At 25.9% G+C, this 16652-nt stretch overlaps 1 protein-coding gene across 2 annotated transcripts in view; it reads left to right on the top strand.

The window, feature by feature from the left end:
* Nucleotides 1-16652, top strand: part of LOC107172995 (sidestep VII transmembrane protein) — a 264502-nt gene that overhangs the window by 230669 nt on the left and 17181 nt on the right. For both annotated transcript variants that reach the window (XM_089215979.1, XM_089215980.1), the window contains exons 7-13: nucleotides 5029-5186; nucleotides 6064-6208; nucleotides 6271-6401; nucleotides 6539-6698; nucleotides 9223-9498; nucleotides 12295-12609; nucleotides 14281-14514. In XM_089215979.1, coding sequence (XP_089072105.1) covers nucleotides 5029-5186; nucleotides 6064-6208; nucleotides 6271-6401; nucleotides 6539-6698; nucleotides 9223-9498; nucleotides 12295-12609; nucleotides 14281-14514 — 1419 coding nt within the window. The remainder of the gene's footprint in view (nucleotides 1-5028; nucleotides 5187-6063; nucleotides 6209-6270; nucleotides 6402-6538; nucleotides 6699-9222; nucleotides 9499-12294; nucleotides 12610-14280; nucleotides 14515-16652) is intronic.

The raw sequence follows: 16652 nt of genomic DNA, 5'->3' as shown, positions 1-16652 counted from the left end.
TAGTTTGGTAGTTTTATAAGAAAAAAAAACATAATGTCTTTTTACTTTACTTTTATCACCTACATTACTTAGATTTCAAAGTTTTTATTATAGTCCGAGATTACTAAAATTACTAAGATTCCTTGCATTTTTATAAAATAAGATTTTTTTTAACTTTGTGACGTGACAACGTAAAATAATAGACATGTCGCGGTCGTAGGCATATAATCAAATCAGGCGTTTTACTAAATGCCTAGTAATTTAATAAAGTAACTAGGCATTTAACTAAATTCCTATTACAAGTCAGGCATATAATAAAAATTTAAAATTTTGTACTATTTTAAATATACCCTACAGTCTATACTCGACTGCGACTCAATACAATCACGAGTAGTGAGTACTATACATATATTATTATCATTAAATAAAAATAAAATTCCATTGGTTTTTACCTTGGAAAATCAATGTAGATACATGGTTGTACGAGAACCTTATCTATATTGAGTACCATGGGACAAATTATAATCTTATCGATACAACGATAAAAAGGTCTTATGACATTAGGGACTGATTGTAAAATAGTACATAGACAGCCACGGCACCTTCAGGGTCAGGGATCTGTAGCAATCAGGGTCTACAGCAAAGTACAAAAAGACAAATTTGTATTCATACGTGAAGCCGTAGCAAGCTTATCAATTGTAAACGGTCAAGGTTTTGTTAATTGTAACTGCCAAGCAAAAAAGCGACAATGTCAAAACAGTCGGTGTTTATGTTTTAAAACAAATATTAAATGTTCCTGTAAATGTTACAAAACAATAACATGTAACAATAAGTAATAACTAAAAAATTTGTAACCTATTATTTTTATTCATTTTTTATGCTCGTACTATCGCAGTATCACATTTAATTCTAGTAATTACCTATATATTTTTATAATTTAAGCTTTAAAACAATAGTACCGATGAACACGAGATAAAACATATTTCATATACTTCACTACTTCAGTGTTTTACATATTAATAAATAATAAATAGTTTTTTTTTTATACAAAACAGCAATAAATAAATAATGGAAAATGGAAAATATAATTAAATTTTTTAAATGATACAAAATGCTTAATTTGTATTATTTGCCTGACTTGAAATAGGCATTTAGTTAAATGGTTAGTTATTTTATTAGATAACTTAAATTAAATTCATTGACAATAGGCCTAGGCTTTTACTGCTTTTAGTATAATGCCTGATTGTACTATATGCCTACGACTGATATAATATGCTATACAGTTTAGCGATAATATAATATTATATGTAACTATAATATGAGATTTCTTATAAGTATCTCTGTACCTATGTTTTCTACCCATTGTTAATTGCAGGTGATAAAAATAACTTATTTTTCCCCAGTTGTGTGTGTGTCTGTTTTATATAATAATATTTTATGATATTTTATACGCAATATAGGTAAATATTATATAGGGTAACACGCATAGTATAGTAAAGTATAATATGTTACTCCATCAAAAAAAAAAATTTGTATTGATTGCAAACTTGTATGTTATGTAATATTTTAGTTAAACATTTCAAAAATTAAATTTTTTAATGAATTTAAATAAATATCAGTATATTTTAAAGTAGAAAAATGTTGTAAATAAGAAAAGACAGTATCGCTTCTGAATTTAACATCTGCATGCAAAATTATGTGATAGGAAAATAAAGTATATATAATATGTAAAACTCGTCTCTAGAGATAATTTTATTTTGTATAATGCGGACCAGATTACCAAACGAGACATAAAATATAAATCCACGTACAAAATTTGTACAACAAACTTTTTCAAAAAATAAACACCTGTGCCAAATAACTTACTTATGTAAGTAACTTATTTGGATAAAAATGTATTATGTGTTTGAATCACATAGAATAAATATGTGTAATGATACATAGGTATAAATTTACATGGAATATCGATAGTTTAAATTAAAAAAATTTAAAATACCAAGGCTGGGCATTAACGAGTTAATAAGTTAAAATTAACTTTAACTTAACTCATTTATATCTACGTTAACTTAAATGAACTTCTACTTTTTTAATATTACCAATTAAGTTAATTTTGAATTTTCGTTTTATTTAGAATATATTTTAGTCTATAACGGTTTGTCGATTTAAAATTTGTAGAATATTAGAAAATATTTTTGAAAAAAAGAAGATATTTTCGTAATTATTTTTATAAAAAACAACTAATACGTTATATTAATTAAGCATGCACTAACTAGCATGGATGGCTAGTGTAATAATAAAATAATAAATTATAATATAGAGATAACATTGTAACAATGTGACATTTAGTCGCCCGTATGATCATATTGCATAAGGTATATCAATAGCTACAAACTCACGAAATCACGTTTAATAATACCAGGCTTGTTAGGTTTATTATTATTATTATTATTATTATTACTTAATATTTATTAATATCTTATTTTATAATTTTTATGATTTTCAATTATCATGAATTGTGACCATTTTATTACAAATACACTTTGAGCGGATCTTTAGTACTGGAGAACATTTGCTCAACAAAATATGAAGTTCAGTGGCAAATCAAATTTTTGAAATGACTCTGTTATTGAACTTTGATAAATACTTTGAATAAACCAGCAGCAAAGTACAAATCTAACATATCAATAAATATATTTCTATATTATATAATATATATACAAATATAATATTTGTAATATTTAAAAGTTGTAAGCAAAAGATAAATAATATAGTTTATGTATACCTCAGTTTTAAATGTTTGAGTTATTTATTAGATTCTGTGCGGAGCGAGGAACATATTAATTATACCATGATGAATGTTTTTTTTTATGTGTGTGCGTGTGTGTGTGTGTGTCTGTCAACGGATTTTGGGAAGTAAAAATGCTTTGATTTTGGACTTCAGTACCTTGTTAGATCAGAAAGTGAATCTAGTTGGTACTTTGGGGGTCAAAGATTCTCGGTATTTTCTAAATAATCGAGAAAAACAAACTAAAAATTAAGGGAAAAACGGGAAATTTTACGCACACTCATTTTTAGACAAAATCGATTTTGGTTTTTGATGTAATTTTAAAACAAATGACCATAGATACGTGAAATTTTTACCAAATGTTTATATAAATATATTCTATTCATCGTGCAATTTTCAAAAAATTTCGACTTAAATTGAACTATTTATAGACATATGTAATCTTCGATAATTATTAGTATTTTTAAATTAATATCGATAAAAATTTATTTGTTGAGTAGAAAAGCTTGAAAATTTAATACAAGGCTCCTAACATATTGTTACAACAGCAGTTGAAAAATAAAAGAAATACATAGTTACGATTTTTTTCTAAAAGCATTAAAAGTTTGAATTTTGACAAAATACGTAAAAATTATTTTAGGCTAGAAAATCATAAAAATTTTTTTTTTAAATCTAAGATTTGAAAATTTAATATAAGATTCCTTGCCCGATTTTCAATCTTTATCACAAAATAATGTCCACCAGAAATCCAAATTAAATTTTGATGAGCGTTTGAAATATAAATTTTTACAACATAGGATTAGGAAAAAACCACAAATATTTGAAATTTTCACTGAATGTTTATATAGGAATTTACTATATTTGATAAAATTTTCAAAATATTTGATTAGTTTTGAGCTGTTTACTGACATTTTAATTTTTCCTTTTCACCTTTTCAATGATTTTTTTTATTAATTTAATTTTAAACTTAATTTATGTATTGAAAAACAATATTAACTTAACTTTTAATTTAATTGAACAAAAACTATTTAAATTAACTTAATTGAGTTAAAAAAAAAAATCATTAACTTGCCCAGCCTTGAAAAATACTATAAAATATAATATAGGGATGCGCAGAGGATGATTCACCAAGTAAGCTCACCTCATTTTTTGTATTTAATAATAAATGTATTGAAGTTCTAATATTTTACATAATTTAAGAAGTGTCATTTAGTGGTTTAAGCTTTTTTCAAATGAAAGACAACCTTTTTTACTATAAATTATGAAGCAGAAAAGTTTTTTTTAAATGTTGATGTATCCAGATTGAAATGAAACTAGTAGTTTTTGAGTTATTTAACTTTGTGTATTACGGATAATAAGTCCGTGATAATATGTCTAGAGATTTGAAAATTTAAGTACCTAATTAATATCCATCAACATTTTATATTTTATAAAAACTGTCTGATTTTAATAAGTATAAAATCAAATATTACATCTATTTTATTTTTTTGTATAATAATTTTTGTGGAATATTATCCTTTGTATACATAATTTAATAATATTCAGAAATTATCTGCATGTTTAGATTTTAAATTAGATCCATTAACATTTTCAAAAAAAATCATTGGATTTTAAGTTACGTATTGGTTCTCATTTGACAAAATAAGTAAGTGAGCTCCATGAAACTCTTTAAACTGTGTAAAAATGTAAGTATTTCAAAATATGATCTTTAAGTATAGATAAAAATACTTAGTATTTGGATTAATGTATTATTAAAAGATAAAGGAGAGGGGGTGAATCATTCTGTAAAATGCGTTCATTCATTTTAATTTACGTTCAAAGTAGGTAACGATAAATTAATAAAAGATTAATGAAAATGTTGATAAAAACATATTAGCATACAGATATTATTAAATTTAGTGTATGATAATACACATATATTTTTTGATTTTTTTTAAAAACTTGTCAGTTGTATATTTTTGATCTTGAAAATTTAACTTTTTAAGTGTACCAATATTAAAATAGTAAGATCAATTTTATTTATTGTCACATTTCGACTACTTATTATTATAACAATTTACAATGCCAATGTGTCAGATTCATAAATATTAAATATAGAACTATTTTTATGTCAAATAAAAATTGTGTTTTAAAATATAAAACAATTTAAAATCAAAAACTTCACAATTAATTCAAAGAAATAAAACCAAATATTTGTTTTTAAAGGTTAGTTAACATTTATTTTAAAAATATCTTATTAAATTTTGTTTCCAAACATTTTACAGTGAAACCATTAAGCATAGCTATAACAGGAGCTGAACATCCTTTTCTCTCGGGAGAGCCGAGTAATCTCGATTGCATTTCATATGGTTCAAGACCAGCAGCCAACATAACATGGTACCACAATGGACGGGTCATCGAGTACGAAACAAAAAGGATAAAGGTATGTACATTGCCGTATTGCCTTATATTTCCTTTATTGAATATTTCATAGGCACTAAATAAAATTATATGCAAATAACAATGAATGCGATTGAATAGGTAGTTCCATACTTCCATGATATTTGATTCATTCGAGTATATTTCCAACAACGTTTTGAAATGATCAAAGTATTTTTGTATCTTTAAAGGTCAACTGCTATAATCAAAAGGACTTGACCTAGTTTAGTAGTTTCTTTTGTTGTTCTTTTACGTACTATGATCATTTAACAAAATGTACGACTAAAATTAACCATAAATTATTTTAAACAATTCTATAGAATGGTTTGCTGGAATCAATTCAGCTATACAAGTCGTTTTAAAAACCATGATTAATATTCTTTGAGTATTTATTGTAAAAAAATAAACAAGTACATACTTCATACCTTTTTTTATGAGTAATTTTTTCATAAAATAAAATTGATAGAATTATTTTTGCATAAAATACAACGCAAATTAAATTTTAAGTTTCTACCAAAATGTGAAAGCTTGGTTTATTATTTTTTTTATATAAAAAAACTTAGATATTTCTGTGATATATCTTCTAATATATACATATAGAACCTATATATAGTATAAAGAATACTTAAAACTATAGTTTTTAATTGAAAAAAAATATATTAAAATTAATATTAATGCAATTTTTTTTTATTAATTAATATTTCTAAAAATAAAACATTTTCCAAAAAAATTATATTTATTTAAATTTACTGTAAATTAAAAAATTTATATTATTATTTAAATTTAACAAAGGTTGTATATATTTATACAAATTAAAATTATAAAATCTAACTTGCTTAACTTTGTATCATATATATATATATATAACAATTAATTTTCAGGTGATGGAAAACAATAATATGACATGGAGCACTTTAAAACTAGTGCCAACTGATGACGATGATCAAAGTGTTATAAGCTGTGTTGCAAGCAACATATATTTTCCGGCTGACTCAAAAGAACAACAAATAATACTTAACGTTCACTGTACGGTATTTAAAGTTATATAAGTCTTTCATAATATTTCATGGTAAATTATCTTTACTTAGATCCTCCAAGGCTAAAAATATGTCTAGGCAGAAACCTAAATGTTTCCAACATCAAAGAAGGGTCGGATGTGTACTTTGACTGCACTATCGATGCTTCTCCGTCTATAACCAGACTTGATTGGGATCATAATGTCAGTATAACAATATATACACGTTTTAAATCGATTCATTGTGTTATTTTCATGTGTTTATTGCACATTATTATCTATTTTTATACTATTGAAATATATCTGAATAAAACCGAGTGATTTTTCAATATTAATTTTAGGGATCAAATGTCGGACAGCATGAAAGCCGTAGGACAATTGTGAGCAATCAAACATTAGTTTTACAATCGATAACACGTAAAGGTTCTGGAAGTTATCGGTGCATAGCCTCAAATGCCAGAGGAAAATCGATAAGTGATGCCTATCACCTTGACGTTAAATGTAAGTTCACACGATATTGCAAACAATGTCCACTTAGTTGAAATGTATGACGGGCTATTGCAGAGCTGAGCATAATATGGTGACATGACATTTAATTTACTTGTTTAATGTATTGTTATGACTTAATTTAATTATGATAAAGGTAGGTACCTACATAATATTATGTTTATGTATGTTGTTCTTACTGTTTTTTTTTATGGAAAACCTTTTTTTTTTTACTATGATATAATATCATAATATCAATGAGTACTTACATTTCATCGATTAATACTAATAGGTACCTACCTACCTAATGTTGACATCATGCACAAAAACACGTGTAATATAAATACACGCTCGTATCTCAAAGTAAATTTTAAATGTTTAAAAAAATAACACAATATAGGTAATCATTTATTTTAATATTATACTATGATGATCCTCAATTGTTATATTTTATCATTCTGGTGGTCGTAAAAAATATTGATATCAAGCTAAAATTATTGTGGTCGAATAGAATAATAGATATAGAAATAGATTCATTGCCGAATACCGCTAATAAATTTCGCTATAGACCATTTTATGTGAATTTAATAATATTTATTTATTATTTATTAAGCCATTAAGTAATTCTGTTTTAGACAGATTTCTGTTAAATTTAGAGGTCTTTACTAACTTTACAATTCAAAATTTAAATATTAAATATTAATTCGCACAAAGTGCAAAGTGTATATATTATTTTATATCATTAATTTTATTAAATCTCGCAAGGGTTAAATAATAAATAAGTTGACATGGGAATATTATTTCAAAACTTTAGTTCAACAACAATAATTATAACATAAATCTAAATTAATAAGCTCATTAATTGCATTCATAATATTTATAATATACCTACTATTATATATACAATACAATAAACATAAAACTTGTTTATATGCTTATAACTACACGTTTTACGATTGGTATCTTTTATATTGTTTCCAAATGAAAAATGATTAAATTTTTTTGACATTTAAGAAAATATTGTTTAAAATGGTACCTATTTCGAAATAAGATTTAATTTTACTAATATAATGTTTGGTATTCGTACAACTAATAAATTGTTTTTTTATTTAATTATACACAAATTAATTCAATTATTAATATTGAAAAATTACAACGGACAATTAATTTATATAATTTAATGTTCACCTCTGACTGAATTGTTATTTATTAATATATAATTTAAGGATACCTCATAATTTACCTTGATATTTAGTTGTATATTATGTTTATTTTATACTTGTATTGACACAATAAATATAACTAAATGTTAAGAGAATGTCAGCACGCTGTTTGTTTTCTCTCTCTGACTCATTCATTGCATAGATAAAACGCATTAACGCAATCATTTTTTAAAATGTTTTTAAGTTATCTTAGAATAAAAACAACCTCTTACAAAAACGAATGGAATAATATTTTAGAAAGTATAACTTATCGATTTGTCTAAATATTGTCACAAGTCAATTTAAACATTATCTAAATTTATTTTTAATTCGATAATCGAATACGAATTAAAATAATAATAAAATATAAAACCAGTATGTTATGCTCTCAAAGTATCATTTTTTTTTTTGCAATAGATGATTTTACTTTAAGATTATTCAAAAATCATAAAAAAAATATTTTAGGTGAAAACGTTTTATCTATGGTGCGCATGGATCTGTAAGAGAAAAGCGCGAACGTCCGCTTAATATTAAATAATATTCAAATTGAATTTAAATAATATTGTTTATTACGTACAACTATGCGCAGATTTATGTTTTAATTTGCATAGTTTTTCAATTATTCATTTTCACATCCAAATTAAATGTAATAATTAATCTTTCATAAAAAATATTCAAATAAATCTTCACAATTTTAAATTCTCATTGATGATTTATTTTCAAATAAAATCATACCCTAATTTATCGTATGACATCCAAGTGATAACATGTAATATTAAAAAAAAAAAAAATGATTAAGACCTAGATATAAGCCGTATGGGCTAATTATGGATTCAATCGACAAAATGAATTAGTTTCTATACTTCCAAGAAATTATACATGCTTGTTCGGTGTTCATCGTTCAGTCATTCTATAATTTCATTAAATAATAGAATACTAATATTAATTAATTATTATCTTATACAAAGTGATATAGTCATAAAAAACAGTTGTAAAAAATTATAATATAGCTCAATTCAAGAGTAAAGTTATTTTTAACTATATACATAATGTCCAGTAACCAGTGTACATTTTTGCTTTTTGATGACTCAACATGGCTAAAATCAACTACCACGAATTCTAATTTCTAATTAACGTTAACCGTAAACGCTGCCCATAAATAATTCCTACCATAATTATTAGTACTTAGTTTAAATATCAACTAGCTATACCTATAGGTATTGATTAGTAATACAAATTGTGTTTTGTCTGAATTCCTTCACGCGTGTGTGTTTTGAGTATTGTATGTTTCAAATATTTGTTTGAAACCCCTAAAACCGTTATCGACAAAATTATAGACGAACCATCTTGTAAAACCGATCAACAACGTGTATACGGAGCACACAAAGGAGAAACTGCATGGGTCAAATGTGACGTCAATAGCAACCCTATACCTACATCGTTCCGTTGGGCTTTCAACAACTCCATATCCGGTTTGATCAACGTAGCTAATTCTGACAAAAGCATGGCCATCATTAAGTTCAAAGTATTAGACTTCGGTACACTCCTGTGCTGGGCAACCAACTCTTTGGCAACTCAATCGCAACCCTGTGTTTATCACATTGTACCAGCAGGTAAGTCACAAATATTGAACAACTATTTTTAAAAAAAAATTACAGTTAATTCAGAGACGGCCGATGGTACACAAACGATTTTAAATCAACTAAAACCTTAATAATAGTTTTACGGACATACCTAATGGTATCGTGTCACGATAGGTATTCACGTTGAAGTTCATTAGTCTTACAACATAGTACCTATTTTAAGTGTAGGTTAGGAATAAACACATTCACATTTTATTTAAATATCGTCATTTAAGGAAGTACCTGGTTAACATTCTCCAAAAATAGTATAATGTAAATTAAATATTAAATAATAAATCTCTAAAATTATTAACTTGATATTATTATATAAACATAAATTTTTAATTATTATCTCCGTTAAATTACAAATAACTTTTATACATTTTTTTGTGAAAACCTATGTGTATGATTATAGTACAGTATTACAAACTACACACTATAGATAAATACACAACAACGTTACACACGAAGATTTTACGGTTCATAAAAACTTAGTTACTATAAAAAATAAAATTACTGTTATGAATTTATGTTTAAGCCCCCAAATAATATAATAATAATCATTATAACTAATTATATAATGTAATATGATAAATCACTTTTTAATTTAATAATATTGGACATATTTAAGAATTTTACCGAAAGCCGAATGCGCAATTACCATAAAATCAATGTGATTAAATATAGCCCTAAACGAGTCAAACAAAACTAAAGCTCAATACTTAAATCACTATCGTATCATTTAAACTACTTGAAATAAAAAAGAAAATTAATTTTGGACTAAGAACTATATGATATGTGCACAACTATTTGAGTTCCACAGATTTCCCTGTAGGGTCAATACTTTTACCCAATTCAATGCCATTTATTCTCTTATTTACTCTTTGTATAAATATTAGCTTATATTCAAAGTTATAACTTACGAGTAGGGAACAAGGCTACAGGGGTACTATAGCAATAGCAATAGCCCATACTGAAACTCATTTTAGTTTTATTTGTTTCTATTGTACATAATAATAGGTAAAAAATAAAATAAAATAACTAATAAGTAACGACTATTAAGTAGATAATTGTTTTTAACATAATCTATTATTCATATTTGTTATTTTAACTTGATTAAGTTGCATATTTAACATACGTTTTTCTTCATAACATTTACTTAGCCTAAGATTGATTTCTTGCGAACAGCCGTCATTTCAGTTTTATTTATTGTTAAAAATATAACTGAATAGAAAACTGTCAATAATAATGTGTAAATAAAACACAGCTTTCAAGTTTTTATTGTTGAAATTTGATCAAAAAATACATATTTTATCTTAAAAAATATGATACCAATTTTTTAACTTTTTATACACACGACTTCAATTTATTATTTTCGTCGATAATGAAATTTATTTTTTCATTTATTCACTAAATAGTGAAAATTATTGTTATCTACTTATTCTATAAAAATAGTATATTCCCAATATTTTTTTTTTAAATTTAACTTTATAAAACTTTCAATAGAATTTATTTCTAAAAATAACAAAAATCAGAAGGTTTATAGGAATGTTAAATATTTGGAATGTACCTATTTGTTTTTCATTCTTTTAACGCCTATTTCAGTTCTTCCGTAATTGAATTTTCGCGTGTAGCATGCCAAACAAATTGGAATGTTTTCTAAATAACACTTTAGGTATATAACAAATACCTATCTTACCTATTCCAACATTTCCTTAAAACATACTAAAAACAATGGATTTAAACAATTTATTTTGCCTACATAATAATATATTAAATACAATTTATTTTCTTGAAATTCATAACAGATTGATTCTAACGTTTATTTGTAGAGGATTATGATTTATGACCTTTAATTATTATTAAATTGTTGATATAATAATATTCCGTGCATATTGGAATCTCTCTTTTAATAAATTTTTAGTAAACTTCTGATTCAATCAACTAGTTTGTTTAAAATATATCGTGTGAGTACTTACCTACTCTCGTAGAATTGATACACTAGTAATATATATTTGTTATAATTTTTAAATATGAATATTCATACAATAAAATAATTGGCTTAGTATTCATGAATAAATTATTAAATATGGGTCTACTAGTTTTCTTGTATTATTTCTTGAAGGGTTATGCGTAACAATTATACCAACAACTTGCTACACTAGCAGTGGTGGTTCTACTGTACAGGCAGGATGGGCAGCTGCCCGTACCAAAGTTGCTGGAGTCCGTTATTGGGAAATTAAATAATACAACTACTGATCCACAGCTAATATTATTAAGTTTTTTAGAGGAAATTAACATAAATATTTTACTGAAAAATATAGCGGGTGGAAGTGATGAATTTATTCGTGACTAAGATCTATTTATAAAATGTACTGTTGCCCGTACGAAAATGTAGTCTTGATCGTATTCTATATTGTAAGTAATATTAATTTAACTATATAACATTGTAATGATAAATTATGGTAGATTTTTAGTTTAAACAATAATAATTTTTGTTTATACTATGTTAAACAATCTACTTATCTACTTCTTAACGGTTTTTTTTTTAAAAGCTGCTTTTCTGTATTACTACATTGAACCGAATATCATGATCGTCTCTGCTGATTTATTTTTTACTATTATTCTTTATTTTACTCTTTATCCCAGACCTGCTTGTTTTAATAATTTACAAATTACCCTGTTATTAACACCATAAATGACAAATTGAACTCAATGTTAGGGTGAATCATAATAGGATTGAATGAATTAGTTTTAGTGCTAAATAGAGCGACTTTATGTTCACAGGTAGGCCAGATCCACCAAGAAACTGTTTGCCAGTAAACGTAACGAGTACTCGGTTTACAATTCAGTGCGAACCCGGATACGGTGGTGGACTTCCGCAGCATTTTGCGTGCACAGTGGCCACAATCGACCGACCGGATTTGGCCGAAACCAGATACGTTGGCCAAACTGGTAATATGGCTGTCATAATTACCGGATTGCGACCATCCACCCGATACGTGACCACAGTCTACGCGAGAAACGCAAAAGGCTCAAGTATCGGCCATGTACGCATTTACGTCGAAACAGCTCCTAATCCCAAGGATCCACATGTAGCTGGTCAGTGTGTTTATATTTTAAAATTGTTCAGTATTTAAAATATTAAACTTAAAAATCCTAAATAATTTTGAAAACAAATATATGTCTTAGTGATAATATATTTTATAATCTTTTAACTATTGAAACAACTGAGATAGGTACCTAAAACCAAAATGAATTGAGTTATACCCATCTAATATTAACATAGTTTATATATGACGTGAAAATATTATAGTATATTCTAAGACTAAGTAGTGCAGTGTAATGATTCTGTACAGGTAAATGATGAAAAACTCATAAATGTCATTGATGAACAATATTAATTTGTAAATTATTGTTATACGAGTTCGATGTATCCACAAATGTTACAGATAGACAGCATAAATGAAATTCGATGTATTTTTTAATTATTATCTATAATAATAATTTAATAGTGTGTTGAAATCAAAAATACCTATTTTGAGATTTTTTAAATAATTTCTGTAGCGTACCTAAGTGAACTAGGTGTAGATACTTACTAAATATACGAAATAGATATACGTAGATTAGTTATAACTAATGCGCAAATCTAATTTGAAATAATATTAGAATATAATTTTTTGAAAAAATAAATAAATAATAAGACGTTATCTTATTTCTTAAAAAATAACATTTCATATAAAAATTTCCTGTTCATTCGACAATAAACAATATCCAAGTATGATACAGCACACAACGTTGAACAGAACAAATGTCTTCATCGTCAGTAAATACGTTTATTATCTGCAACCGAACACCTATTGCAAATTATTTCATTCTGACATATAATTCTAGTCACGTAAATAATCGTTCCTTTCAATTTTTACATTACCATAACATTTTACACATACTGTAGTTTGATCGTCTTCTCTTTTTCCTTCCACTCATGTATTGTTTTTAGTAATAAATTTAATCACACTCAAATGATTGTGGTTGCAACTTTATCAACAACAATTTGACACACCTATCAATTGCAAATATAAATACGAATTCCAAATTAAATATCCGTTTAATTTGGATTTATCATTGTATCGAAAGAAAGTTTATTTTACTAAGATTAAATGGTAATAATATAATGCGTTCAAAAGCATATCATAATCTATAAATATTAACTATTTTAAGTTATTTTCTTAACTAAAATCAAAATTGTAAAAGTAGATTAAATTTAAATCAATTATTTACATTGTAGTTTCGATATTTGACTATCGATGTTTAATAAAATATAATATGAGTATAATTTAGTTTCCCTCGTTTAATTTTAAAACATATGTTCCAACTTATGACAATTGGCCAAGTCAATAAGTAGATACCTACTAGGTAACATAATTTTACAACTTCTTCATCGAATTTTCTCAAAAATTGTTTAAGAAGAAAGTAGGTATTTGTTATCAATATTATCATAATGTGTTCACTTATTAAAACATGATCAATTTATCACCAAATTTGGAGATAATAGTGTAAATTAGTTCATAATATGACGTAGGTTGTGTATATGCAACATGAAAAACAAAACCAAAACTAAATGTCATATCTTTCGTAGTTTCATTCTTTTTTTGAACTTTATAGGTATTTAATTCATTTTTATGTTTATTTCACATTTTACAAAACAAAATAAATATTCCGATTTCCGACACTCATACTTGTATTTTTTTTTTTTTTTGTACTCTGCCCTAGGAGACTCGACCAGCACTGCTACACGGTTTTCGGAAGCCGCACACATAGGTATGCTGTTACTTGGATGCTGCTTTGTGGGAGTATGTGCAATGGCAGTGGTATACGCCAAACGGTTGGCGGCCAAAGTCCGCGGACGATCAGTATTCCGTGAGCGGCAAACTGTCAGGATTCAAAACGGCGAAGAAATTCGATTTACAGGGTCCAAGGGTGTCGACGAACGTACAGTTGTCACAAGTTAGTGGAAATAATAATAGAAAGGAAAAACAGGTCCCCAGCCGAAATCGTGAAATACTCAATTTAAAAATAAAACTATCTCACCGAAACCCTCCACGATGGATTATGTTGACCTGAATTGATTTTTTTTTTATACGCCGACAGTTTTAAATTTTGAACACGTGGCTGGATACTAATTTAACATTGTCAAGTAAATAATTTCTTGGTTGAATGATATTACGTACATGAACACGGCCGAAACAATCTCACTAAAATATATATTTTACTATAAAAATTACCCAACATTATGTTATAAAAAACGAGTAAAAGGGTGGACAAGTAGTTACCGCTCTGCTGCATGATTGTAGGTATTGAGTCGATTCGCTGTAATGGATGAAATACATTCAAATACAATGATAGCATAATATAAAATAATGATAGTGAAAAATGATACTCAGCAAAAACGATCTGTCAGCCTATCATCTATTTCAACTATAACTCCACGATTATATTTCAAGACATCTTTTTTCTTTTTTTTATTGGTATTGACGTTAAATTATCTTATTTTACTATTTTAGTATTAAGATAGATTGATTTAATTTTTGCATTCATTATGTCGATTGGTATTTAATTATTATCATAATAGTGTACATTTCTATAATTTTATATTATTGTTATGTTATTTATTATTTACTGTTAGGTCAATATAATCTTACCACAGAAAAGTGAGAATAGGTTCATGGTATAATAACAAGTAATAGATTAAAATTAACTTAAATATTTTTATAACTTCGTTGCATGTATTAAAACGTATAATATAAATATTTTAAAATTTTAAATTGCAACAAAATAATTGAAATTGTTATTTTTCATTTATACCTATAATTTCGTTCAGATTTGATCTTATAAGATATCTATTAACAAAAAAAAAAAAATGTGTATTTATAAAATTGTTTTTGGTTTAATTATAAAGTAACTAGGTATAAAAAATCTTGATTTAAATCTTCAATCATAAGCTATAAAAGTTTAACTGCAAGATAAATATAAAGAAAACGCATTTATAGAAAAATATATCAATCTCTAAATAAAAAATTTTTAAAAATATTTTTGGGATTTTTTATTTTCATCATTATAGTTATGTTAAGAGAACGCTGCACACATATTTACTATCTCCGTCTTACAAATGCGTAAAATACCAAATTTACGCTCAGCAGATCACGTTTAGCTCCGTTACTTTCAAAATTAGAGTGAATCGACCTATTATAAAACTTGATGGTTAGAACATAATCTGTGTTTGTATATGGGTTTTTTTACGATAACTTAGTTTTTAAGTGAGTTACGCGCATTTTCAGCTTACTCTTTTTTATATACGTATAATTTGCGTGAAAACCCCATATACAAACACAATTATTCTTAACATAAAGTTTCATAATAGGTTGATTCATTCCATTTTTTAAACTAACGGAGCTAAACGTAATCTGCTCAGCGTAAATTTGTTATGTTACGCTCTAGTAAGACGGACACAATAAATGGTTGTGTAGTGACATCTTAATGACTTATACTATAGTATATAGTAAACTTATACTATGTGCTATTTTTGGATTCTAAAATTTATTTATACTATACTAAAAAATAAAAAGGCAGGTAAGTCGTGGATGACGCTCTGCTGTACAGTAGATTACAAGTGGGTTACTGTAATGGATGGAATTAAATTTAAATCCAATGATATTATATCATTGTATACGAAAAACGATTCTGAGCGAAGACGGTTTATCTGTCTAGGATATATTTATATAGATTATTAAAAATTTTCAAATCTTAGATTTAAAAAGAAAAATGTTTATGAATTTCTAGTTTGAAATAATTTACGAATTTCCGTGACTTTCGTGATTTTTACATAATATGTTGTCAAAATTCAAACATTGAATGTTTGTAAAAAAAAATTGTGACTACGCATTTCTTTTATTTTTCAATTGCTATTGTAAAAATATGATAGGAGCCATGTATTAAATTTTCAAATCTTAGATATAAAAGGAAAATTTTTTATGAATTTCTAGCATAAAATAATATGTATTTTCGTGATTTTTACGTATGTTGTCAAAATTCAAACTGAATCCTCGTAAAAAATAAATTGTCAAGCTTTTCTACCGAACAAATAA

The sequence above is a fragment of the Diuraphis noxia genome, unplaced genomic scaffold, assembly GCF_037042655.1.
Source record: "Diuraphis noxia isolate RWA-SAM2 unplaced genomic scaffold, SU_Dnox_SAM2 contig0001, whole genome shotgun sequence".
In the NCBI taxonomy this organism is placed as follows: domain Eukaryota; kingdom Metazoa; phylum Arthropoda; class Insecta; order Hemiptera; family Aphididae; genus Diuraphis; species Diuraphis noxia.
The sequence above is the reverse complement of the archived record's forward strand: the minus strand, read 5'-3'. Positions and strand labels throughout refer to the sequence as shown.